Source organism: Hippichthys cyanospilos, chromosome 18, assembly GCF_059441005.1.
Source record: "Hippichthys cyanospilos isolate Australia breed blue-spotted pipefish chromosome 18, RoL_Hcya_1.0, whole genome shotgun sequence".
NCBI classification, from domain to species: Eukaryota; Metazoa; Chordata; class Actinopteri; order Syngnathiformes; family Syngnathidae; genus Hippichthys; species Hippichthys cyanospilos.
Window position 1 is genome coordinate 3736020 of NC_142386.1, and position 25614 is coordinate 3761633.

Here is a 25614-nt window from a genome sequence, read left to right on the forward strand (position 1 = left end):
ACTTTTAAAGGACCTGTATCATGTCAATGCCAAGTTTGGGGGGCTTTTTAACCATGCCATGCATTTCATACTTTATCCAGCAGATGTCCTCGATGGTACATACTTGAATGTGACGGTCCCTCTATCTTCTCAGTCTACATTATTTATAATGTAATATATATATATATATATATATATATATATATATATATATATATATATATATATATATATATATATATATATATATATATATATATATATATATATATATATATATATATATATATATATATATAATTTATTTTCCTCCCCCAGTCCAGATGGGCTCACATGGACTCTAAGGCGAATTCATGAGCATAAAGGGAGATGGCTACTCATGGAGTAAATAGGAGTAACCGAGCGGGCGGTGGACTAATTTAACCGATCGTTTTTTTTTAGCCCTCTCCAAAACTCCTTGGCTTCCGTAAAAGAGCACTCGAAGGCCTGAAAAACATTCCAGAGCGGGAGAAGTACCTGGTGACAGGGGCACCCAGACAAAGGTTGTTGTCATGATCACAAACCCCTTCACATCTTTTACCAAGAAAATGAAGAATGGCATTTGAACGAACCCATAAACACATAAACAAGGGAGAAACAAGGGAAAGGTTTTTTCTATGTAAATCCTCACCAAATTTTAAGTGCAAAATCAATATCCTTGAATGTAAATCTGTTAGCTATTAGAGGGAGACTCCAGAAATCAATATCAATTACACATACAGTGCTTTTAACATTATAGCTTCTCATTTTTCTACTCAGCTTGTGTTATGACCTGACTGGTAGATGGTTTGAATATATGCAGCATATGCACACGTACTGCTTCCACGTTCAACATCTTATAAGCTTCTGCTCTTGTTTATTTACAACTGGCCAACAATGTCTACTGGGTATTCAACAGTGTTGAAAGTCCAATTATGTAACAAGCTGATGATGGATTGAAAGCTCGAAACAATGGCATTGGCATGTGACAGTAAAGGCAACAAAATGGAATGCATTAATGCGGCAACTAACTACTAATTCTGCCGCAATTACTACTGAGAAATGGTATCCCCAAAGGTTCTCCATAGGCTGGCACTGTGACTCAAATTAAAGCGCTGACCTGGTTAGCTTTCTGTCAGCAGGAGGGAGCGCTGTACCCCAACCCCCACTCCATCCCACCCACATGCAGACATTAATGAGTCTGGAATATTGTATGTGCCAACCAACTTTTTGCCAGTTTTTACTTGAATTTGCAGAGGAATCAGAAATATGCAATGGGACTTTTTCGAAGGTTGATGGATGAAGCAAAACTATTAAACCATTAATGGAAGGCTGCGCTTTTAAAAATAACTATAGAATTTAGTTATCAATGATATTATAATCCTATTTTGCAACAACACATGTATGTATATGAGATAGATAGATAGATAGATAGATAGATAGATAGATAGATAGATAGATAGATAGATAGATAGATAGATAGATAGATAGATAGATAGATAGATAGATAGATAGATAGATAGATCACATTAATAAAAAGGCATTCCACATGCCTTGAAAGCAACGTAAAATGTTTAAAAATGACTACATATTAACAATGTGTGGGAACAGGTGGCTATTGAACGTATTAGACGAGTAAAGTGTATAGTCAGTATTCTGCCTTTAGCAAAGGTGTTGGCATATTTAGTTAAACTCGTGTGCAGAAACGGAAACGGTTAAAGTGACTTGATCAATCAATTGATATTGGGTTTTCAAAAGAGATGACGTAATGTGAATACTAATGGTTCACTCCTTCAAGGGTATTTTTTGCTGTAGACCCGTAGTTAAATGTTCACTTCACAGGCAGGTGAGTCGTGGTTCCCCCCTGCTCTTTGAGGCGCACATGGTACGGTCCGCATGCACTCTGAGTTGTTGCTGAGGAGGTTCCACTGTGTGCTCAGTGCATACCATCAAATTGGCACGCAGCTGCTAACGTCCTGTTGCAAGTAGTCGCCTGATTTAAAAAAAAAAAAAAAAAACATAAAACAAAACAATGCCGTCTTTTTTTAATCGAACTTACCTGGGACCCTATGGCAAGGTCGCGTTGGTTCACCTTTTCTTTCATATTACAGGTGAGTGTGATTTTATTCGTGTTTTACCAATTTAAAAGCTAAGTTTTTTTTAAATACAACTACCTCGTTCGCGTTCGGCTTGTAAGTTTTTCAAGCTCGCTTCTCGCAGGCAATAAGAGAGGATTTTCTTTTATCACCAAAAAAAAAAAAATGCTCCTGTGATTTTAGCAGGTGCCTCGGAAAGGAATAGCCCCGAGAAAACTTGGCTACAAGTTGACTCGCCTCGCCGGCGCGGCGTGTTAGCAGCCAGAGCCTCTAAGGTCTGCCGGTGCTCCGATCGACCCGGGGCTTCCATAGTAACACTCCATAGGAACCGCCGAGGAACAGATGCAATGAAATTGTACATACCGCCACCCTGCTGATTCAATGGCAGCCATATTAACGACCGGTCATTCTGTGTCAAAAGTAGCATGTTTTACCGCCCCCTCTTTCTAAAGTATTGGGACACAAAGGACGATTCATTTATTCCTTGTAAAAGACCAAAAACGTAATGATTAAAGATAGAGGACACGAGGATTATGTTCCACCTTTATTCCCATATGAGTGCGATGTACAAGTTAGAAGAGTGATCCTCAACCATCATCATCAGATCTTCAGGTGTGCCTGGGAAATGATCCAACTTTGCTTAATTGGTCAAAGTTATTGGGTCATTCAAGAATTGGAGGACATTTTACCATCAAATTTGAAATAATCTACATACAAAATACTTAAACATGTAGTTTCTGAGTCAACGTACTTGTCCTGAAGGACCCCCCCCCCAAAAAAATAAATAAATAAATAAATAGAAAAGATTTCTTTCATAGTTTTAAATACTAAATAACTTTGGAGTACTGTTTCACAAAGTAAAACAATACAATAGAAAAAGCTTAGGTGGTTGTCATGACACTTTCATCAATGGATATTTGAACACATATGGTGCAGCAACACATGTGGACACACAAAATAATATAAATTGCTATTTTGCCCACATTTTAAAAAAAAAACCTTGCTTAAGGAATTTGAGAATTAAAATAAAAATCTTTCTCTGGTGACTCGTTCCGCCATGTACTGCCGAGCCAATAGTGAGTTCGGCTTTCGTTAGACAAGCAGTGGGCGGGTTCTTGCCCGTGTCTTCTGGATGACCTTTGGCAGTTTCCTCTTCCACCTTGCTCGGCGCTAGTGGCGGCCTGCTGCTTATGTCAAATAGCCGAAGCGGAGCCCAGATTGTGGAAACCAAGCAAGTACCCAAAACAATGAAAGCATTATTGCGGTGAACGGACACATTGGCAAACACAAACAGCCCCCCCCCACCTACAACTTAACAGTGCAATCGAGTACGTGTCACTCAAAAGAAGTTAACGCTGGTATCTCAATTAGTGCAAGGCGATCCTTTGCATCATTTGGTCATTTCAGCACCTAGTAACCAAAATGCTGCTCTTGTCAATTCAAGTAGTTGTGTGGTATGTGACAGAACCAAACACAAACGGCGCCCTGCCCCCACATTGACAACCATTTGTATCATCTCTTTCTCTCACACACACACACACCCACGCGTATTAGCAATTTCAGAAATAGCCAGATAACTTAAAAAGCTGTTTTTCACACTTGATAAGTGAGCAGGTGGTTGCAGCCAACTACCCTGGTTTACTTCTGGTTTGTTATATTCACGCTCAATCTCATTAGAGCCGATATGGGGTTTTTTTGCCTTTTTTTTTTTTTTTTTTTTTAAGACAATGGTGATTTTTAGCAGGAAAAAATACTGATTACCGATTAATCAGATGGTTGATTTAAAAAATGATAATGAATACATTTTCTTTCTCCCAGTGTCAACAGTAAACATTGCTTTAAAAAAAAAAAACTTTTTGTTTACAGAATGCATTGTGTGGTGCAATTAATGAAGTTATAAGGACAATTTTTACTTGCGTTTGTTACTCGTCGTTGAAGCGGTCATATTCACGCATTCGTTTGTGTTGCGCTATATAATGATTTTTATTTATACATGTGTAATCAATAATGACTAGTGTTAAAGGTAAAAAGTTAAAATTGTTCTTTTTTTGGTTGTCTCCCCCTTCTTATGTTTGAAAGACTACAATCAGGTGATTTAATCGGCTGTCTGAATAATCTGCCGGGTGCTAATTTAAATAATCAATAAATCTCTCCATTATTTTGTTGATTAATCATTGAATTGTATTTTGAAAACCATTTCGTTTTCATCACTTAATTTAATAAATAGGATTTTTTGAAAACATTTAAATTGCAGAAAATGTTCCTTAATGATTTAGTTGCGACTTTATATATTTGTCAAAGCTGTTGTTGTCCAAAGTAAAAGCAAATGTTGGCAAATGTCTTATCTTGATTCAATTTAAAGATAATCGCTCTTCTTTCGTACAAGACTAAAAATTATCTGAGAATATTTTCCAGAAATTCTAAGCTTTTGGATCATTTTATGTCTCAAGATGATTATTTGATTCCCAAAAATAAAAACAGATTAATTAGCTAATTAATTAGGTGTCTATTAAGCTTTGCAGCTCTACTGTGGATTGCGTTGAGAATTTTTTTTTTAAACTTCCATCTCGAGGAGAATCAAAGCTGTTATTTTTTTTGTTCAAATTATTAAGAAAAAAACCCCATTTGTCCTTCAGGATGAAATTTGACACAGCATGAGAATGCCGCGTTCTCAAACGTTTACTTTTGAAATCGCCCTTAGACAAGCGTGCCCCGGTCTACAGTTATTCTCTCAACGATTATTGGAGCGATTCCCTCGGATTGATTCCTCAGCGACGGACGCTTGTACACGAACTTGATTTGTTAGTTGAATCAATGTGGAGCGCAAATGATGATTCAGCTGTACCGCGTCCCGCTCTGCGCAAGCACCACCGCTACCTCCACCCTAACACCATCTATTTTATGCTCTGATTCCCACTTTTAGCAAGACTCCCTAGCCTCTGCCAAGACATCCATATTTATATTCTCGCTGCCACTTACACATGCTCGATGGACTAACTTGAAGTTACTGCCAAAGCAAAAGATTCGGGTTAAGAAAGATCTGAGACACATGGTCCAACCCAAACTGTCTCTGACATCAAACCACATAAAAGGGGAATATCCTTTGGGGGAAGGGGGCGGTAAGTTCAAGTCTCTAGTATGGATCCAGGGAATCCTTGGAAAAGCACTCTGAAGCTTTTCTCATCGCGTGCTTTATGTGAGTTATTTGTCACCCGTCTATAAGTGGTGCATGTGAAGGTATTATTGTCTAAAGTGAGAACCAGCGTCAGACAGTCCCCGAGGAGCCATGTGTCCTTGATTCTAGGATATCTATAATCTGTTAGGTTTTTTTTTTTTTTTTCTTTTCCGACTGAGTGTGAAAGAGAAGCATTATACGACACATGCGCACCAAGAAGCTTCTTCTCGAGACTCCCAGGAAAGCACGCAAAGTACTTGCTTAGCGTTCCGTCAAGCTCGGCGGCATATATCATCAAAATACGCCCCTAAATTGCCCCTCTTCTCGTCACTTTTTATTCTCGCTCTGAGAAAAACCAGGGCACGCTTATGTAAGGTTGTCATGTCACCAATGAAAAATTTAACAGTCACTATACCTCTGTCATTACAAATTCACAAGTGGAGAAATGCTGCTTCTTTCCCTTGTACTGTGCTGTAGTTTGCTGTCTAGCGTTATTATTGTGCCTCTAGTGAAACCGCAAGTGGAGAAATCCAATTTATGACGGAAGAAGACACGTTCAGGAGTCGAGCAGTGGCCTTGAAGTCAATTTTCAGGATTTGAACATTAACTTCAAACCACTTACTAAATAGCAAAACAGTTCGTATTCGCCGCCGTCGTCGAGTGCAGTGGTCCCTCGTTTTCCGCGGGGGTTGCATTCTAAAAATAACCCACGATAGGTGAAATCCATGAAGTAAACCTCTGTTTTTTTTTTTTTACAATTATTATACGTTTTAAGGCTGTAAAAACCTTCACAATACACTGTATACATTTTTTTATGAGATGGGAATTTGCATTTTCTCACATTTGTCACACTCCACACAATAAATTACTAATGGTAATAGTTAATAATAGTAACTCGTGTGTATTCCACAGATTGTCAACCTTGACCAAATATCAACCCTTTTGACCTAAATTCAACATTGAACTAACGTCTTTTGCTATCTGAAAATGCTCAAAAGCTGTTTAAAAAAAAAAAAAAAAATCTGCGAAAAAGCAAGGCCGCAAAAAGTTAACTGCATTATTGCAAAGGACCACTGTGTATTTAATTCTTAGTTGTTTTATTTTAGTGGGGATTGGTGGAGGAGTGTTTCATGATACTGCACTGTAATTTTCCAAATCTTAAACAACTTTTCTGTTGCAAAATCACCAGTAGATGGCAATGTTTTAAATATAAGATCGGGACGGTTTTTGAATCCTCCTAAACAATCTGCAAAGGGTTTTGATGATGACGTAAAAACTGCAGAGAAAGCATTTCTCTTTTTCGGCTTTCGAGTTCGGCCGAAAGTTTTCATTTCGGTGCATCCCTAGTCAAAATACTAGCTAATTTAGCGGAGGGATGTAATGTTATCTTAGCCTTGAACTAAAGTATAGTTCATTATAGGCATTCAAAATGGAGATTCCAAGTATTCAGAACTGTCATTTCTGATCCAAGTGTCTTTGGTACTCAATAGAGAACCCTCACTTCCAAATAGATCTCATCATTTACGAGTGACTTTTTTTTCATGGTTCTACTTGTAAAACAGAATCTTCCCCCAAAAATGCTGTCATTTATGTTGAAAACCAAACAGCCAGTTGTTACGCACACAACATAAATTGTGTTTAATTAAATGTAGATAACTGCCGCCCGGGTTTTAAAAAAGTGACAATTTAATTCAAGCAGCAGACATGGCATCAGGGTACTTTGGCTCGGGCTCTTAAAATGGCCTCATGTGTCTCGTGGGACAAATTAACGAAAAGTTCTTAGCATTTTTGGATGAATCCAGTGGCGACGGCCTGCGCTGTGGGAACAGCATAGTATTTCTTCTGAGGTCCTCGCTTGACATATGATTCTTTTCCAGGATTGTTGCCAATTGCTGATATTTGCTTCCAAGGCCTTCAAGTGAAAATATCATCCATTTGCACATGTACAATTTGATTACTGCCTGAGGTTTCCAAGTGAATTACCGCCCGTAAGCACGCGTAGTGATGTATTTAGTATCGACTCGCTGTTTTGTTTTGTGTGAAATGACGAATGCCTTCTTTGAGGCAACTAATTCGCCCCGCTAAGTGAAATCAACATTGCCGCAAATCCTGTCACTCTCCCTTCACCCTCCTCGGAGGATGTCGTTTTCTAGGGCCACGTCCTGCCTCCGCGCTCATTATCTGCTATTTTGCAGAAGAAAATCAATCGGTAGCAATAATCGCTGTTTCGCGGTTAGTCCTCCACCAATATTTGAGGACGCGCTCTTTCAAGAGGGAGTTTGGCCCGAGATGGAGCCGATTTTGGCAAAACAACAATGGAATACTGTTTGGGACTCAGTTGCCGAGCAGCACAGCAGGTTTTCATTAGTCACGATGTTTTCCACGCTGGCAGTTTGTTGCAATTAGTGATGTATTCCGAGGCTCAGGGACACATTTTTTAATTTTCCTTCATCGAGCCGTGACGTCATTCATCTGTTTTCGCTTAAGCGGAATCTTGACGATAGCATCCCCCGCCGCCGCCGCCGCCTTTGGAGCGCTGATGTCATCTTCGCATCGGTACGCGCCCTCGCCTCCGCGCCGTATCCCTCTTTGCCTTTCTTTAAAAAGATGAGCTTTCGGCTTTTGAGCGCCGGCGCGGTCGTGACAGAAAGAGCGCGCCGTTTGTTGGAAAAGAGGACATGCAGAGACTGACTGCTTTCATGCGCGCGGTCCGGGCGGAGGGAAGCTGCAGATTAAACAGATTCATCAAATGAACGCTCCCGCTGTCATCTGTGTTTTATTTGTTTAAATGCTCGACGCCTGCTGTGATGCTATCACGCTTTGAATCCCGTCTTATCGCCGCAAATGTCGCATCGCTCTGGGTTTGCAGAGCTATGAAGCATTAGCTGCAACACCATAAATATTCCTCAACGTAGTTTGAACAAAAGTCTTAGTATGACCTATATTTGTGTCCCTTTTTTAATTTATTTATTTAAGGCTGGGGCAGTCAAACACATTTTAATCGCAGGACTTTTTTGATTGTTTGTTTTAACGGCAGTCGATGCTCAGCTGCTTGACAAAATTCAAACTATTTGAGCAGTTCCCTCTAGGGGGGAAAGAAAAACAAAAAAATGAAACAGATCTTGTGCCATTGGCCTGAATGCGTCACTGCATTATAGTAAATTAGTCAAACATTTTGCAAAGTTCAGGCAATTCTTCAAAATACTTGGTGCCATAACAAGGAATGAATGGTAGAAAGAGCTTTTACTTTGAAGTTCCTTCTGTAAGCGTGGTCTATTACTCGATTATTTTTTGTGCCAAACATCATCTCTATGCACATATTACAATGTGGAAAATACTTAAATATCATGTTACAGCCCCTTTAAGTCAAGCTGCTACTGAACTACTATGAAATATGGTTGCTCTATTCAGACTTAAGATAAAATATATTTTTATCATCAAACAAGATTTGTAAAGTTATCCTTGCTTTATATATATAAGTTCTTGTTAATTCGATCTGTTATTGTCCAACTTTTTAATATACAGATTTGTTTTTTATTGGGTTTTTTTTACATTTTGCAAATAACTGACCTGGTTGAGACCGGCATGCGCACGTTAATGATTTTCCGTATGTGGGTCACGCATCGATTCATCCGTCCGTGTGTCTTTGGCAGGGATGCTGTCCAGTCAGGTGGTGGTTCCGCCCAGCGTGAGCGCCGTTCTGGGGAAGAACCTAACTTTGGAGTGCCGGGTGGACGTGGCCACCAACCTGACTCTCACTCAGAGCTCTTGGGAGCGCCGTTTACCTTCCGGTTCGGTCACGGTGGCAGTCTACAACCCACGCTACGGTATCTCCATCTCCCCGGAGTTCATCCATCGCTTGTATTTCCGCTCACCCTCGTCACATGATGCCACCATCGTTCTGGAGAACGTGGGCTTTGCCGATATGGGCATGTACACCTGTAAGGTGGCCACCTTCCCGCTCGGGAACACTCAAGCATCCACTACAGTCAGTGTGCTCGGTAAGAAATTCCACTTAATTCACTTCTTAATTCACTTATTTGCATTTTACAAATCAAAAGATTTGAAAATAGCACAATGCTGGATGGTTTACGGCATGTTTACAATAAGTATTGTACGTACTACTGTAAATACTAAGTTAATATTTTAATATATAATCTTTTAGCGCCAGTCATTTTCAGCCATTCCTTTAGCCTAACTCTTAAATACACGTGCCCTGATGAAGTTCAAATAAATCGAATTCACTGATATAGTACCTGGGATTGAATGTCTGGACTAAAAAAATAAAAATTCAGTCAAAATATGGACTATCCTTTTAAGAAAGGTATGCACAAGTTATGAGTGTTAACGTTAAATGTGATTTTAAACCCGTGTTGATTTTTGTCATATTTTCCTCAGGATTAATTGTTATCTTTACATCGTGATTGTAGAAAATCTAGATTTATGTAACATTTGGAAGCCCTAATTTCCAGCATATTTACAAAAACTGTTAAGATATTCCTATGTCGTCCACTCAAACGCGATCCCTTTCCATTCGTCTTTCCCGGAACCTGTAGTGGAACCGAAAGTGTACGTGTCGGCCGGCTCGACGGCGCTGATCGACGGCACCAACGAGACCGTGGTGGCCACCTGCATTGCCGAGCGTGCCCGCCCTCCCGCCGAGGTGTCCTGGGAGTCCAACCTTTTCGGTCAGTCGGAGGTGCAGCTTTTCGACGACGTCAACGGAACCACCACCACGCAAGTGCGCTACCTTTGGCAGCCCACCCGCCACACCCAGGGACACACGCTCACATGCGTGGTCCGCCATCCGGCTCTGCTCAGTGACTTCAGGGTCCCTTACCAGCTCAATGTCCAGTGTAGGTCCGGCTGTCCCTCAGATATTTCGTTCATTGTGTTTTTATTTTTAACTTGAAGGTTTCAATCAAGTGCAAATGTAAAGAGCGTACTTTACAGCAGCACCTACACAACAACTCTACTTGCTCTGGTCTATGATTAAAATCGTAATCATCCAGAAAGACTGATGAAAATCCGGATTTTAGTCTTTTGGCCCTAACTTTAGCCAATTTTTCCTCCTTTTTATTTTTGCATTTAATAAGGCACACATTGGAGCATTTGTCTTACTGGTAGTGATGTCACTGCTATTTCATCACCTTTTTTTCTATTTTTCCTTGGCTGCAGTTGCCCCCGATATCGCTGTTGTGGGATATGACGGAGACTGGTATGTGGGTCGGAACAATGTTCAAATGACCTGCAAAGCCAATGCAAACCCACCGGCTCATCACTTCAGATGGATCAGGTGTGCAGAACATATACGTACATACTGTATGTACAGCGTCTGGTCTCACCCTTTGCACAATCTAATTACAATCAACTGTATAATAAAAAAAAAAAAAAAGTCATTTTCCCAAAATATTGCTAAATAAATATTTCTTCTGCTTTCAATCCAGCTGAATCCTGATTGCTAAATGTAGATTGTGCAAGTGGTCCTTGTGTTGTGGTTAATTTTGCATATTTGTAGTTGTGAGAAAGAGGTCTTGAATATTTTTTTTTAATACAATGGAAAAGTCATTTTTTAAATTCATGCGGCGTCAAGGCGATCATGAAACAAGTCAGCATCTTCTGGGAATTGTTTACTTTGAGCTTTCGTGCCGCCAGCTTTACAAATAAATCCCCAAAGCGTTGAAGGCAATTTGCACTAACTTGTCATTTAGCCATAAAACATTCAAAGCAGTGCTTGTCAACCTTTTCTAATGATGTACCACCCCCTCGAAATATCCTTTCAAAACTTAAAATTGCGTGTCTGATGTGCCTGTGTGCATCCGGATAAAACTGACAAAAACAATTTGCAAATGAGTCACTATAACACAATTAAGTCATGTTTCTTTAAATTCCAATTACTTTGTTCTTAATTTGAAAAAAATGTCCCTTGAACGGGATTAAAATCATTAAATTGACTTGGCTGATACTTTCAGAAACATTCGTAATCTCTCGTGCCCTTTGACTCTCTTCATTTAGTATTTACTGCCCCCGTGTGGTCAAGATCGGCACTGTAGAAGGAGCAGCGCAACGTCAACTGAACTGAGGAAAAAATTATAGGCAAAATCTTTAATTCCATGCACTTATTTCATCACGCTGCCTCATTTTCTAAATGAGTCATAACACAGTTGTAAAAACTTAGCTGGTGCCAATTCATTTGCTCTAAATTTGAAAAGAAAAATGTCGTTCCTGTCATCAGTAAATTGGATTTGATAATACCATCTGAAACCTTGTTAAAACCTAGTCTAGCCCCTAAGGTTCTTTCACATTTCATAAAAGCACTGACTACTCGGTTTCACAATCTTACTTTCCCACATTTTGAGAAGGTTCCCATTCGTCGTTGCAGGCTCGACGGCGAGATGCCGGACGGAGTCGAAATCCTGAACAGCACGCTGCTCTTCCTGCGTCCTCTCCAGAAGAACGACTCTGGCGTTTACAGGTGCGAGGTCGCCAACGACATCAACCTCCGGAGTCGGGACGTTCGCATCCTCATACAAGGTGAGCGTAGCGAACGCGCGCCCGCCACCCTGTTTGCCTTCTGCACGATTGCATGGCTGCTTTGTGGCCCGCTTGTTTTTTTTTTTCGAAATGTGACCGTGCCTCATTCCTGCCCGGTGTGTGCCAGCTGTTGGTAGCCTCCCCGGGCATTCACATTCACCAGCATGTATGGTTCCTTCAAATGCTTGACCCGTAATCGCTCGCCGGTGATAAACATTAACACCCCACATGCTCGTACGGCACGTACTCGGCCAATCAGTAACGAGTCGAGGCTTCTTCCGCCTGCTTTTACTCTTAGCGTGGTCGTGTGTGTGGTTTGTCACGCAGGAAGAGGCAAAAGTCTTCAGCCTGACTGGGATGATGCCTTCCTTTCATAAAACATTAACTCGTTCTTTTCAGCTCTGATGTTTTATTTATCGTACATATTTCATTTCCTTATGAGAGGGGCTGTATGAGGCATTCACTAGATTACATGTGTTGGTTTAACTCCTTGTGTGTTTGCATCAGTGGGATCGCACGTTCATTGACCACCTCGCTTGCATGTGTTGCGTTCACCCGTATGATGATGATGATAGACCTCCGGGTTTGTGGTTTTCACCAATCAGATGTCTGTGTCCGATCTTGTCTGGCACCGCTTTGGCTTGTCGACTGTTTTCGTTTCTTCAGTTCCTCCAGCTTTTTTCATTTCTTTTTTTTTTTTTACTCTGGTTTTGCGGTCCCACATCCAGATCGTCTTACGCATTATCCATTGTTGCAAGAAATTTGGGCATTATCTTAATGATGTCACTCCTCTGAATTTACCCAACGATTATTAGCTCAGCGTATGTGAATCTAGCAGGAAATTGTGCGAAAATGTAAACATTATGGGCAATTTGTTTTGCAGCCAATATCAGCTCGCACAGAAACCGACTCTAAAAAAGCCACAATACACTCCACAAAGATTGGTGCCATACCGCACTCAAACTACTCAAATTTGTTGCTGCAGTGACTACATAGTAGTTAGGGCCAAAAGTAAATATTAAGGATGTGCCCAAAATCTAATTGAATACGATTTAAATCGATATAATATGCCCCTAAATCGATATCATATTTATAATGAAATCCATTCGCTCGATCGGAGACACGTTGTGCCATGATGTCGACACGCAGCCCGTTCTACACAAACAATGGCGGGAATTCAACACGACACAAAACTTCAAAAAAACAATGTATGCAAACTCCAAATGAATACACAAACATATTATTCACATAAATGTAAATGAATGAAAATCTATACTAAACAATGTTACAACTGTGAGTGATAACGCTCGCAATTGCACACGTTTCATGCTTTGCCCATATTCTCAATTTACCTTGATGTCATAAATGTACTGATAAATATTAATATTTCACATTGGGGCAACAGTTTTCCCACATTTTGGAACTGCAATTTCCTGTGAAATGACAAAGTATCTTGTCACCTCTAATAAAAATCACATGGATTAAATTTACACGTTCATTCATGAAAGTGATTAACCGACAATAATAACTGCAAATAAAGGTTTTCTAATTTAAACCGTTGAGCTCGATTGCATTAGTTTTCATAGTCGTATCCCGACGATACCTAAACACAAGTCTGACAACACTTCATATTTTATGTATTCAAAAAAACCCGAAGTGTACCAACTTTTCAGTCTTATCCGTGCAGAGTCCCTCAGGGAGCATGCTGTCAAAATGAAGTACAATTTCCCAAAGATGTTTGTTCTTGCCCTACTTTATTACTGTTATTGTCTCGCACAAATAAACGCACTGGCAAAAGTTTAATTTCGTGAGGTTTTCTTATTCCAGTGACTTAAAACAAGTCACTTGCAAAATATTCTTTTCAAATGGAGTTTTCCCCGTCTGATTCATCTTATGTTTGACAAAAGCTCCTCACACTCTATAAGAAATCGTATCACGATCTAGAGGCTAAAACAAGGTGCTCTTAGGCGCTAATTAGCCGGTTTGAATTTTCAACTAAGATCTTTGTCGGAAAGGCGCTCAAACTGTTGTCATCGACAACAGTGTTCTTAATGGCCATAGGGGGGGGGGTCAACTTGATAATATTCGAAGCTAGTCATTGACTAGCACTAGCGTCAAACGACTTCAGTATGCAGCCTCAGAAATTCTGGCAAATGGAAAATCGTGACTTCCTCTCATGAATAATGTTCTGAGCAGTTCCAAAAGTTGTCCGAAAAGTAGAAGCAAACATCCCCGAAATGACTAATAGCCAAAAAGACAATTTGTCACGTACTGCAAACCTCCCACTAACTTGAAATGTGTCCAGGTCTTGTCATGTCTTCTAATAGATTGCTTGACCTCTGATTTTAACGAAGAAAACATTTGCCTTGTGTCGTTGCTTTTTTTTTTTTCTTTTCAACACTTGTGCCCATTTAAGATTCTTCTTTCAGCCGTCATCCCGATGTAGCCTCTGTGTGTAACCTTTACATTTCAAGCTTTAAAAACCCTGTAAAGTGAGCTCAAAGATTTGTTTTGAAAGCATTATACAATTTGGAATAATTGCTGAAAAGGTGCGCCAAGACTAGGAATTGTGGCAGAGATTTTTCAGCTGATCAAAGAACATCAGATTTTTTTTGAATGTTCTTTATTTCGGAATTCAAGAAACATTTTGTTTCGTTTGAACAACTGCTGACTTAGAGCCATATCAAAAGATATGTTGCTGGTATACCTTTATTCGAATTCAGAAAATTTGGCTATGCTTTTTCATGTATTTATTCATTTATTTTAGACCGTAGTTTCAACACATTCAGCAGATGCACCCAAAACTTTTGAGAGCAGAGTGAAGGGCTTTCATTTCCCTTTGAAGCCTCCCCTCTTTATTATTATTATTATTATTATTATTATTTTTCAGATGTAGTACTTGTTAACTCTTGTCCGTCAATGTCAAATTCCAGGCTTTTTTTTTTCCTCACTTTGCAGGGTTTTATTGAATTAATACTCAGTTCACACAAATCTTGTCCATTGTCACCTTGAGAATACTGACTGTAGTTTAGTTTGTGCAATAGTTATGTCAAACAGTCCCTACGTTTGTAGTACAGCGTTTCCTGACCTCTCTTGAGCCAAGGCACGTATTTTACATGAGGAAAAATCTCACTCCGCGCAATCGAACAAGTATCACAAATATCAAAATCAAGTTGGGGATGCACCAAATTTTGGGCAAAAAAATGCATTTTCGACTGCAATGCAGATGTTAGATTTTTTTTTCCTAATTTTACAGCATTGTATTGTCCGTTCCACAGTTAAGATGCCATTTTTATCTATTTTTTTCCTATTTTGGCCATACATATTTATTTTGGTGCATCCCTAAATCTCTTTATTTCCAAATTTTATTTTGTATAGTATTTTTATGCTATTACTATAACATTAGTTTCTTTTTTATATATATATTTTTTTTAAATTTAAATCTTACTCTTTAATTGAGCACAGTGCCGACACACTCGCCGAAAGCCACGCGGCAAAACGTTATTTGCATGAATCGAGAAACGGTCGAAACAGGGAGGACGACGCTCCCCACTTTCCCCAAAGATCTGTGAGGTGCGCCGCGGCACAGCGGTTGGGAATCGCCGCCGTAGTCCGATGTAGTCGCACTGACGTTGTGCTTGTCTGTGTGTTCACCCCCACCCTCTACTCCCCATTAGATCCTCCCACCATGCCTTCCACCATTACCGCTCCCGTCCTCTCCGGTTCCTCAGCGCCCACCCGAGTGGGCGATAAGCTCCACGTTCATCTCAGCTCCCCCACTCTCCAAGCGCTACCCGAGAGTAACCTGGGCACCGCGGTGGGCGGGGCGGTGGGCGGGGCCTTGTTCCTGCTTCTGCTGCTGTGTTTGGCCGGCGTGTGTTACCTGCGGAAGCGGCAGACCTTGCACGGGGACAGCTACTCCAAACCGTACCCGGGTCCCGGCGACCTCCAGAAAGCCCCCCAGCGCGAGCCCCACGCCGGCGGCTCCCATCGCCGGCGGGACCACGATAGAGAGGAGTGGGGCGGCCGCGAGCTCAAGCGCCACCGCGGCTGCGACGGGGACGAGTACCCGTCCAACGGCTACACGCGGGCCATGAGGGAGGGCGGTCACCACAGCAACCAGCAGAATCCCCAGCAGGGACAAACGGAGTATTGTAGTCCGCCGCCGCCGCCGCCGCAGCAGCCCAGGAGGCCCCGATACACGCACTCTCCCAAAGCTAGCGGGAACGGCTCCCCCTACGTGCCAAACAAGTGCTACCATAGCGGCCCCGAGGGCGATTACGTCTCGCACAAAGACGGCTCGCTCATCTCTCGCAGGGAGTGGTACGTTTGAGCGGCCCGCCGTCCCCGCCGCGGCTTTAGGAACACTTGACTTCTCTTCTTCGAATACCTTTGCACCCTGGAAGACACTTGATAGGCTCGCCGTGCGAGTGAGCCTCGTGGCGGCCGGCTTATTGTTCGGATGAGGCGGCCTTGCGCCCTCATTCAGCCCTTTGTTTCAAAAGACTTGGACGAAAGGCCGCATCCCTCCGCTTTCCAGATGCTCACTGGTCCTAACCTCTCCTTCGTGGAAGTCGCGACAATTGCACTGCCTTTTGCCATAGTCACAATCTTTAATTATTTCTTCCTCATAGCGCTCTGTTTATGAATAACGCCCTCAGAATGAATTTGGGGCCTTGCTGGTTTTTGAGGTCGAGAAGGGAAGCCAGGTCGGCGCCGCCAGCGGAAGGGAAGTGTTGGTAAATGGAGATTTGTCAATGCCGCGCAAGGAGCAGCCGCGGTCCCGGGTTTCAACCTCCTGAGTCGGGCCCTCTTTTGACCTTTTGACATGACGATAGCCGCGTTGGACAGTTTGCGCTCCGGCATCGAGCCAATGTATCCGCTGGGGGGTTGTCAGCAACATGGCCGCCGTCGCAGACCGGCAGTATCCGGTTGCGCGGCGGCGCCGCGGACGGGTCCGCCTGTCCGTTCGCTACTTCTCCTCCGACTGTTGTAGAATTGTCATGATATCCATGTTGGAATTCGGTTGACTCTTTGTTTTGACGCACACGTTAGCCTGAATTGTCATCGAATACTTTTCGGTTGTTTTTTCCCAATGTCAGGATATATCGGAAGCTCTCTGAGATGTTAAGTATTTTGGCACGCGCACTTACCAGACGAGGAGGAGGAGATCTGACAATCTCCTTCTTGCACAGTAGTGTTTATAAACTGTAGCTTTTTTTTGTTGTCATCTTTACGATATTTGCTCAAAAAGGCCAAATATTTACTCGTGTGTAGAAATGAGACCCTAGAGGCTAGATGAAGTCGTAGCATATATTAGCTCATCACGGGGTCCTGTAGCTTGAAATGGGAAAGACGCGTCAGCCACTTGAAGAATAGTCGCCCGACGAGCGTTAGTTTAAATCGATGTTATTATTATTATTACGGATGTGACTTGTGCCGTGATTAGGCAGCCGTCGTCGTAGCGACATGTCGGCCAGTGCAAATCGTTTTGTTTCTAAATGTGAAACGCTTGAGACACAAGCTCTTTGTTTAAAAAAAAAAAAAAAAAAAAAACGGCCATATTGTCCTGTTTACCTCCAGTGTTTCTAAAGCGGGCCATGCTTTGAGGCCTCCGCTGCCAAGCTAGTTTTTTCGTCAACACGTTTTTGTAGCAAAAGGCTTTGAATGGCTCCGGACGCAAGTCGGCGCAGGGAAGATATGAAATTGCTCCTCAGGCAACGTCAGCCTCTCCCCGGGCGGGCTTGAGAGTACAATCTCGATCTCGGCGGCCATTTTGCGCGCCGCGAAGCTGGAATCGGCCCGACGTGGCGCTTTCATGCTTGGGTGACGGAAAAAGCATCGTTGCCGCCGCCGAGTCGGGGCTGACATCCGTGCAGGTAACAGGAAGCACGGCTGCCGAATCCCCTCTTGCGTTTGCTTCTATGCACTAAGGCGGAAACTTGACTAATCGATTTTTGCAGCCCCCATACCTGGATTCATCAAGTTTGCTTGAGTGAAGCGACGAGAAACCCTTGATCTAGTGCCTTAGGAGATGTTTAATTGTATTTGTAGTTTTCCCCGTGCCATTACCGTTGTCCTCAGTGCCATATGTTCACCGGACACACGAGCAGAGTATCGCAAAAGCACCACAGGCACGCCCAAATGAGTTTCGGACCACAGTAAATAAACACTGTGAGTAGTTTACGTTTGATCAGCACCTTGTTCTTTTATCCTTGTATATACATATACAGTATTCAACAGGAATGTAAGTTAATGGAAAGAAAAATATATTTATGTCAGTGAAGCATTGATTTTTTTTTTTCCTCCCCCCCAGATACTTTGTCTCAATAAAGCACCTTAGCACACGAGTTCTTTTCTCTCGTCTTTGTGCTTCGATAAATGACATCATCTCTGGCTCACGAATGCTGCATAAGACCACCCACCCCCCACTCAGCTCCGTCAGCCCCCCCCTCCCGCTCCTTCAGATCCACTATGCACATCTGGGACGCTGCCGATGATGTAATGCTTCCTCGCTTCATCTTCATTACAGCGTCGTCTCGGAATGATCCGGGATTACTTCTCGTCGCTAGCCGGGATACGGTTATTTGTGTCATTTGGATTTGCAGAGTCAGGTTTTCCTTTTGGTTTCGGCGCAAAAAAAGGCCCTTTGCTCCTTCTCGTCTTGCTCCTTTTGTGAGTTCAGCCCCAGTTGTCTCCCCCCTGCTGTCTAGCAGCCGGTAAAATTAAACGCCGAGTGTTTGTCTGGCCCCGTGTCCCGCTCTCCAGCCCATTGACTGTCCCCATGGCAACGCGCTCATCTGGGGCTGCCTCTCTTCCTCCTACCTGGCCACAAAATATGGAGTGGGCGGGCGGAGGGATGCCGGGGGTGCACGACGCTGTGACAAGCCGCCGGGAATGTCCCGTTACCCCCGCCGTATGATCGCGGTCGCGCCGTGGCTTTGACCTTGACGTTCGCTTCCCGTAAAACGAAAACATCTCTGACAACCTTACCCTCCAAAGGTCACGACCTTGAAACAAGGTAGTTGACGGCGCACCAGGAAAACATCTTAAATGGTGACTTGACGTACTTAAAGACAAGCTCTTCGAATTTGCATTTGTTTAAAACAAGAATTGCAACGTTGGGATGAAAACAAGACAGCTAACCTTCCCCATGAATACTATGTCCTCCCCAAGGGCCGTGTTGTGACCTTTGACCCTGGCACTGAAACTCGGGGGATGGGACTGTCCTGTCATCACTCGCTATTTCACATCGCTTATTTAATTCATGCGCCACTGGCATGACGTCATGCAGGGTTGGCATCAAGTCTTTGCGTCATCACAATTGAACATTTAAGACCATTACACTTCTATCTTGTATTTGAAGCTTTTCTAGACCATTTTACTGATCCAGACAGAAAATCCTTCAGAAAATCCTGAAAATGCAACCATCCTTATTTCGTGCGAGGCCAGTAAAAATACACCTGACCTCCGTAGCCGTCAATGGCAGTGAATGGATTTAGGTATCATTTTAAAGAGATTTAAATGTACAATTTTTTTGGTGAAAAAACACACACAAATTTTGTTTAGCTTATTAGTGAAAGAAAAATATATCCCCACTTGGTCCTATTGGCGAACTTTTTGAAATGAACTAAAAGAAAAAAAACGATATTTAATTCAGATCAATGACCTTTTGACCTGGACGGCAGCTGCCACCGCTTTTCCTGCGCCGCCCAGTGAAGGTCAGTCACCGTGCATTACGGCGGGAAGGTTGACGAGCTGCATTTTTAAAAGCGGGCCGGCCCGTGTCGTAGTTCAGTCGCCGTCAGGGCGAGGCGGATATGGCGGCGGGTGGAGGACGCCGTGAAGGGCGCGCGGGGGCGAGGAGGCTCCAAAGTCCCCACTTGTCGGGGTGCGCCATGATGGAAGCGGTATTTAAGATTCATTGCGGCGCGTTATTGATCCCCCCCCCCCCACCCACCTCCGCGGCTAAATCAACTGTAATTGACCCTTGCACGCGTACTTTTCCTCCCGTCACCTTTCGTCCTCCGTCGGCCTTGCGGGCCGCGGGCGCGGCGCTTCCAGTTTTACGGAGCCAACCTGTGACATGAATGCATCTTAATCACAGCTAAGCCTTAATCCCTATGCAAGCATATGGTCTAACAAAGCTAATTCAGCAGACGTAACAACAGTATTTAAGCTCCACGCACACAACGGAGGAAGGACATGACGAAACGTGGTCGGAGAAACACTTATTCGTCGATACTTTAATAAAATTATTTTATTCCGGCAGGTCCGCGCGAGTCGTGAAATTTGCCGCGATCTTAAATGGAAGACAAACTACTAATTGAATCCCTTATTTAAATGTACGTATGCATTCACTATTTTATATTTGTAATGTGAATTATCAAATAGAAATTCAACATATGTAGGGTTAAATTTGGGGTGTCAAACCTACGGCCCGCGGGCCAGTTCTTGCACACACACAGGTTTGATCGGGCCCGCGAGATGATTTTGCAATACAAAGCAGGGGTCCCCAACCTTTTTTATCACCATGAGCAGGTTTTCAACATGTACTGCATGTCATGAAACAAAATCACAACACAACTTCACCAACGATGCTTTCGCGGGCACAAACAGCAAGTGGGAGTTACGGGAACGCTGGAGCTGTGGATCGGTTGTAAAAACGGAAACAGTTCAGTTGACGTCGTCACTGCCCGGAGGTGTCATGTGATCAAGTCAGCCTGTCGTTACACAGCTTAGAGTTAACCGAAATGAAATCAAGAGCCAACTCTTAAAGGCCACGACAAGGTTACTGGGCGCACGGGCCGCACTCGAAGCGCAAATTCAGACTTTTGCTGAGCGTAAATGTATTTTGAGTACGCCGTTTCTTTTTCAGCGTGATCCCGTCCAGATCCGACGGCCACTCAAAGTGTCTTTCTCCTCCCAGAACAGTCCCAGGCCGAAAGGTCGAACTCCCTCGCCGTGGCCGGGGCGGTGATCGGCGCGGTCCTGGCTCTCTTCCTCATCGCCGTCTTCATCATCGTCCTAGTCACGGCCCGCAAGGCCCCGCCCCCGGCCTTTTCGGACAAAGTGTAAGTCAAAGAAATCTGACTCAACCAGAAAAAAAAAATGACTGATGAAAAAGGATTCCCCTTGAGACTTGGCCGAGGCCTGTCAGCGCTTCTGTTTCCACCGCAACAATTGCACTTTATCTTATTTTGTGCGCTCGTTTTCATGTTAAAACAGCCGGCTCGCGGGCCGCTCTTTTGTTTTGATGAATCTAGCCTCTGTTTAGTCTCAAAGTCCGCGCCGCCGCTCTAACTTGTAACCAGCGGAGCGCAACGTCTGAGCAAGGTCCCCACATTTAGTCTTGTTAATGTGTCAGAGTGAAGTCATGTGACATTTACAAAGTTGAGTTGTGATTGGTGCTTGCCGTAGTCCTATGCAACTGTGATGTCATTTTCAGTTGACAGCAAGTTGCAAAATGGCTGAGCCCCTGAAGTAAAAATATGAGTGGATTTGAATCCTTCATTCATATTCCACAAATATATTCATTTAATTTGAATGCTGTGTTTAGAATGGTTAGGGGAACATAGAACATATTGTAAAAGAATTTTTCACATCTGGGTTTGGTGGTTTGTGAAATTTTAACAGGTTTTCTGCAGGTATTAGGAAGTATGATTGAATGCTTTTAATGCCGTGACCGGAACAGTATTGTATTTTCAAATTAAAAGCAAATCAATTGGAACATGACTCAATTTAACACTACGTGGTCTGGATGGCATTTCCCAGTAGACAAGCCAAGTTATTATATCATTGACCTAAAAATAATAATAATCCATAATTGTCAGGCTTTAGTTTTAGTTTTTTTATTTATTTTAAATCCACAAATGATTTCTGCTTGTTCTGGAGTACTTGGATGGAAACAAATTTCCATGCAGTGCAAATGTTTTTGAGGAAAAAAAAAAAAAATTCAAGGTGGAACGTGCGCATCAGCCCAGTGACACTGCAGAAGTGTGCATCCTGCAGTGCCGTAACGAAGTTAGCATCTTAAGCGCGACTGTGGCTGCTCGTCCCGCTGGGAGCGCAGGGGCAGGTCTCGCCACTCTGCTCCATCACACACGTGGCATGTTGAAAAAAGACAAGCGCTTTTGCTGTCCTCAATCATGAAAACCAAGCAGAAAAATGGAACGCCGAGCTTTTAGGATTGGCTGAGCATTTGGGCTCTTACCAGAAAAGATGTGCGTAAAAATCGATTCTTGTTTAAAACGAATCAATATCTCAGAATCTATACAAAATCTATTTTGCAAATTTTTAAAAAATAATGATAAAAAAATGTGCTTTACTTAAACATCCTGCAAGTCGATCAATCTATCTATCCTTCTATCTATCTCTCTAGCTAGCTAGCTAGTTAGCTATGCACCAATCTAGCTAGCTATACAGCTATCTAGCGATCTATACACCTATCTAGCGATCTATACATCTATCTAGCTAGCTAGCTAGCTAGCTATACAGCTATCTAGCTATACATCTATGTATAACTATAGTCTATAACTATGGATACATAGTTATAGGTTTATCGATACAGCTAGGTAGCTATACATCTATCTATACATCTATTTTATCTTTCTTTTTTACAATGGTGTCGATCGATCTATCTAGCTAGCTAGCTAGCTATACACCTATCTAGCTAGCTAGCTAGCTATACAGCTATACATCTATCCATAGTGATACGTTTATCGATACAGCTAGGTAGCTATACTTCTATCTATACATCTATTTTATCTTCTCTGTCTTTTTTACAATGGTGTCTAGCTATTTAGCTAGCTAGCAACCAAAAATGTAACTCTGCCTCCTACATTAACAATATGAAGTAATTCCAGTCAAAGTTTTATAAACAGGAATGAAATAAAATAGAAAAAAGGTTGTTTTTTTTTATCTATACACCTATCTATCTAGCTAGCTAGCTATTCAGCTATCTAGCTATACATCTATCCATACAGCGATACGTCGATCGATATATCTATCGATACAGCTAGGTAGCTATACATCTATCGATACGTCTGTCTATAATTCTATCTATACATCTATTTTATCTTTCTTTTTTACAATATATTTACAGTTGAGCGTGAATTTGGACCAGGGTAGCACTCAGTGAAAACAAAAACAATTTTTTTTAGTGTAGATGTTCCTCAATGTGGCCCCTGAGCTAAAGTGAGTCGGACAGCCATGCATTCAATGTTCAGAACTAGAAACGTCTCGGGGCTTTCTTCGTCGTCACACTCGTATTTACCCGATAAAATAAGTCAAGTATGAACGACTTTTGTTTTTCCGTCTTTCCGAAGGATCGACCTTCCGCCGACACACAAGCCGCCCCCTCCCTACACCGAGCGCGCGCTCGCCGTTCCTCTGGGTGTCCACGCGTCCCAGGTGGCCTGGCTGTGTCAGGTAAATCTTCACCTTCCTCATCCTCAGCGCCAAATGAACAAAGGCACTCCCCCCCCCCCCCCCCCCCCCCCCGCACGCCTATGACGTCTCTGCCGGATGTCCCCACGCAGAACCGCGGGGCCCAACGTAAGTACGAGGCCGCGGCGGGGCAGAGGCCGCAGGGGGGGCCGAGCCCCACGCGGCCCGCTCGCCTGGAGTGGGTTTGTCATCAGAGCGGGACGGAGCGGGTGTACATCAATCACCGTGAACACTACGTGTGACGTCACGCAACCGTCGACAAACCCTGACGAGGAAACATCTGGAAGGTCACAGGCCGAACTCTCAAGTCAAAATATATCAATAGACCTCACACCTAAAACAAAAGCACCCCATAACATGAACATGATAGTATGCATATTATAACATACTACAGTTAAACACTTAAGAGCATTTAAAAGAATGAAACCGTTTTTGGAGATTGCATCAATACTGCGCTGCTCTAGCTGCTGTGCCCATCTTCGCCACATGAGGGCAGTACAAACCCATGGTAGGCGTTATGAATCGAGTTTGTACTCCTATATCACAGAGTTTCTACTCTATTGCTTCATAGGTGCTAATTAGTATTAGCAATAAGATAATGAACGGAAAGGCTAAACTATGATTCATTATTATTTTTATTTTATTTTTTTTTACAAAGTGGATTCTCTTTGTTTTGACAGCAAACTTCAACGGAGTGCCATGAAACATCTTGAAGCCATTTTTTGCGAAACCATCAATGATTCGCCAAAGTCTTGCTATAGGTTGATTTAACTGAACATACTGAGCTTTATCTCAAGTTTAAGTCTCACTAATCAGAGCAAAAAAAAAAAAAATATCTGCCAAGGACGACTCGTATTTAAATAACCTAATGACGAATCTTCTCGATCTTGTCAGTTTAACGGCTATGAGTGTAAACTGGGCCTGCCACTTTACGTATACTGTATTAGACGCTCATCGTGCCTTCTCCAGCGTTCTTTCTGACAATCGCTGACATAAACAACCGTTTTATTAATTTAGATTTTTTTCTGCTAATGTGTGAGGATTTTGAATCACGTGGTTTAGCCTGTCTAATGGCAAGCTAAGTCTGTTCAAGACTTGAAAAGTAGGCATAACCACAATAAGCTAACGTTTGTGTTTTTTGAAACGTGATATTGTGCATTGTCGAGGTCTATTTTTGTACATTTTACAGAAGACGTAAAGATAAGAAATTTCAAAATTAAAATAACCAATACAAATATAATTAAAATCATACTTTTTAGGCTTCCTTGAATTTGGATTTTAAAAAGTGAATGTTTTATTTTGATAGCTGGACTAACAATATGTTCCTGTTTTGAGGGAAAATGTTTAGCATTTCTGGACTGATGTCCAGATCTGTATTTACTGTGACGCGGACTGTGAAGGGATTTCTTTTATAATTTTCTAGTCTCGATACTGCAAAGGTTAACAAGAAACTAGATGTTTGTTTAATGTACTTATCAGGGGGATCATTTACATATATTACTTTTTAAATCGTTTTTTCATGATTTTGATTTGACTGAGATTGCGCAATAAACGTCGTCAGAATCATATTGAAGTATACCTATAATTGTATATGTATTTTTTATATCTTCAATCAATTCCAGTCAGAAATATTATACGTGTTATTTAGAAATCTACAGTTGTGTAAAAATATGTTGACTGCATATCTCTCCCACAGCTTCTATAAACCCAATTTCACATTTACCCACAAGAGGGCAGCAGCACTCCGTCCAGCACCATGATTACGGGTTCACGTCACATCCTAAACATAATAGTTTTGGTTAGCTCAGTTCTATACCTTCTTTTTTTATTTTTACTTATATAAGTATATAACGTATATAAATTTTAGCTGGGTATAATTTGTGTAACAATTGAATAGTCGTTTGCTCAACCTTTTTTATTAAATATTTATTAGGTAGGAGCCATACCTGCTTCCACGGTTATCTCATCCTCGAACATATTACAATAAGGGCTTATACGTGCTTATAAACCTGGCGTCTATGGAGGACCCAAAATGCACAATTCAATAAATTTACCCATCAACAATTACTGTCATTAAATAAACGTTTCAGTAATCAAACATACGTTTTATCTAATAAATGACATATTTATTCAATTACACATTTAATACATTTTGAAGTGTAGTAATTGAATTTTGGCACTATCGGGCCACCATAGACGTCCACCAAATAAGAGACAAACTTCCTCCGCTTGCTTACAAAAAACAGCCGGCCGCCATCTTGTGGGCAATTTAAGAACTGCTGTCGTGACCACTGTCATGCATTTGTTTTCATAAATGATCAAACTGTTAACCGTTTCCCGACTTTTCCCGTTTTTAATAACGAG

At 42.1% G+C, this 25614-nt stretch overlaps 1 protein-coding gene across 4 annotated transcripts; it reads left to right on the plus strand.

Moving 5' to 3' along the window:
- The first annotated feature begins 1954 nt into the window (after positions 1-1954).
- Positions 1955-25585, plus strand: nectin3b (nectin cell adhesion molecule 3b). 4 transcript variants are annotated; one of them, XM_088440015.1, is made up of 8 exons: positions 1955-2108; positions 8922-9269; positions 9825-10124; positions 10447-10564; positions 11651-11802; positions 20732-20876; positions 23130-23232; positions 23343-25585. In XM_088440015.1, exons 1-8 carry the CDS (start codon positions 2030-2032, stop codon positions 23490-23492), a joined length of 1395 nt encoding a protein of 464 aa, XP_088296141.1. In that variant the 5' UTR covers positions 1955-2029; the 3' UTR covers positions 23493-25585. The 4 variants fall into 4 exon arrangements, with proteins under 4 accessions (XP_088296141.1, XP_088296138.1, XP_088296140.1 ...); XM_088440012.1 differs by lacking the exons at positions 20732-20876; positions 23130-23232; positions 23343-25585 and adding an exon at positions 15480-18142; XM_088440014.1 differs by lacking the exons at positions 20732-20876; positions 23130-23232; positions 23343-25585 and adding an exon at positions 15480-18142 and having other exon boundaries at positions 8922-9207; positions 9898-10124.
- The last annotated feature ends 29 nt before the right edge of the window (positions 25586-25614 follow it).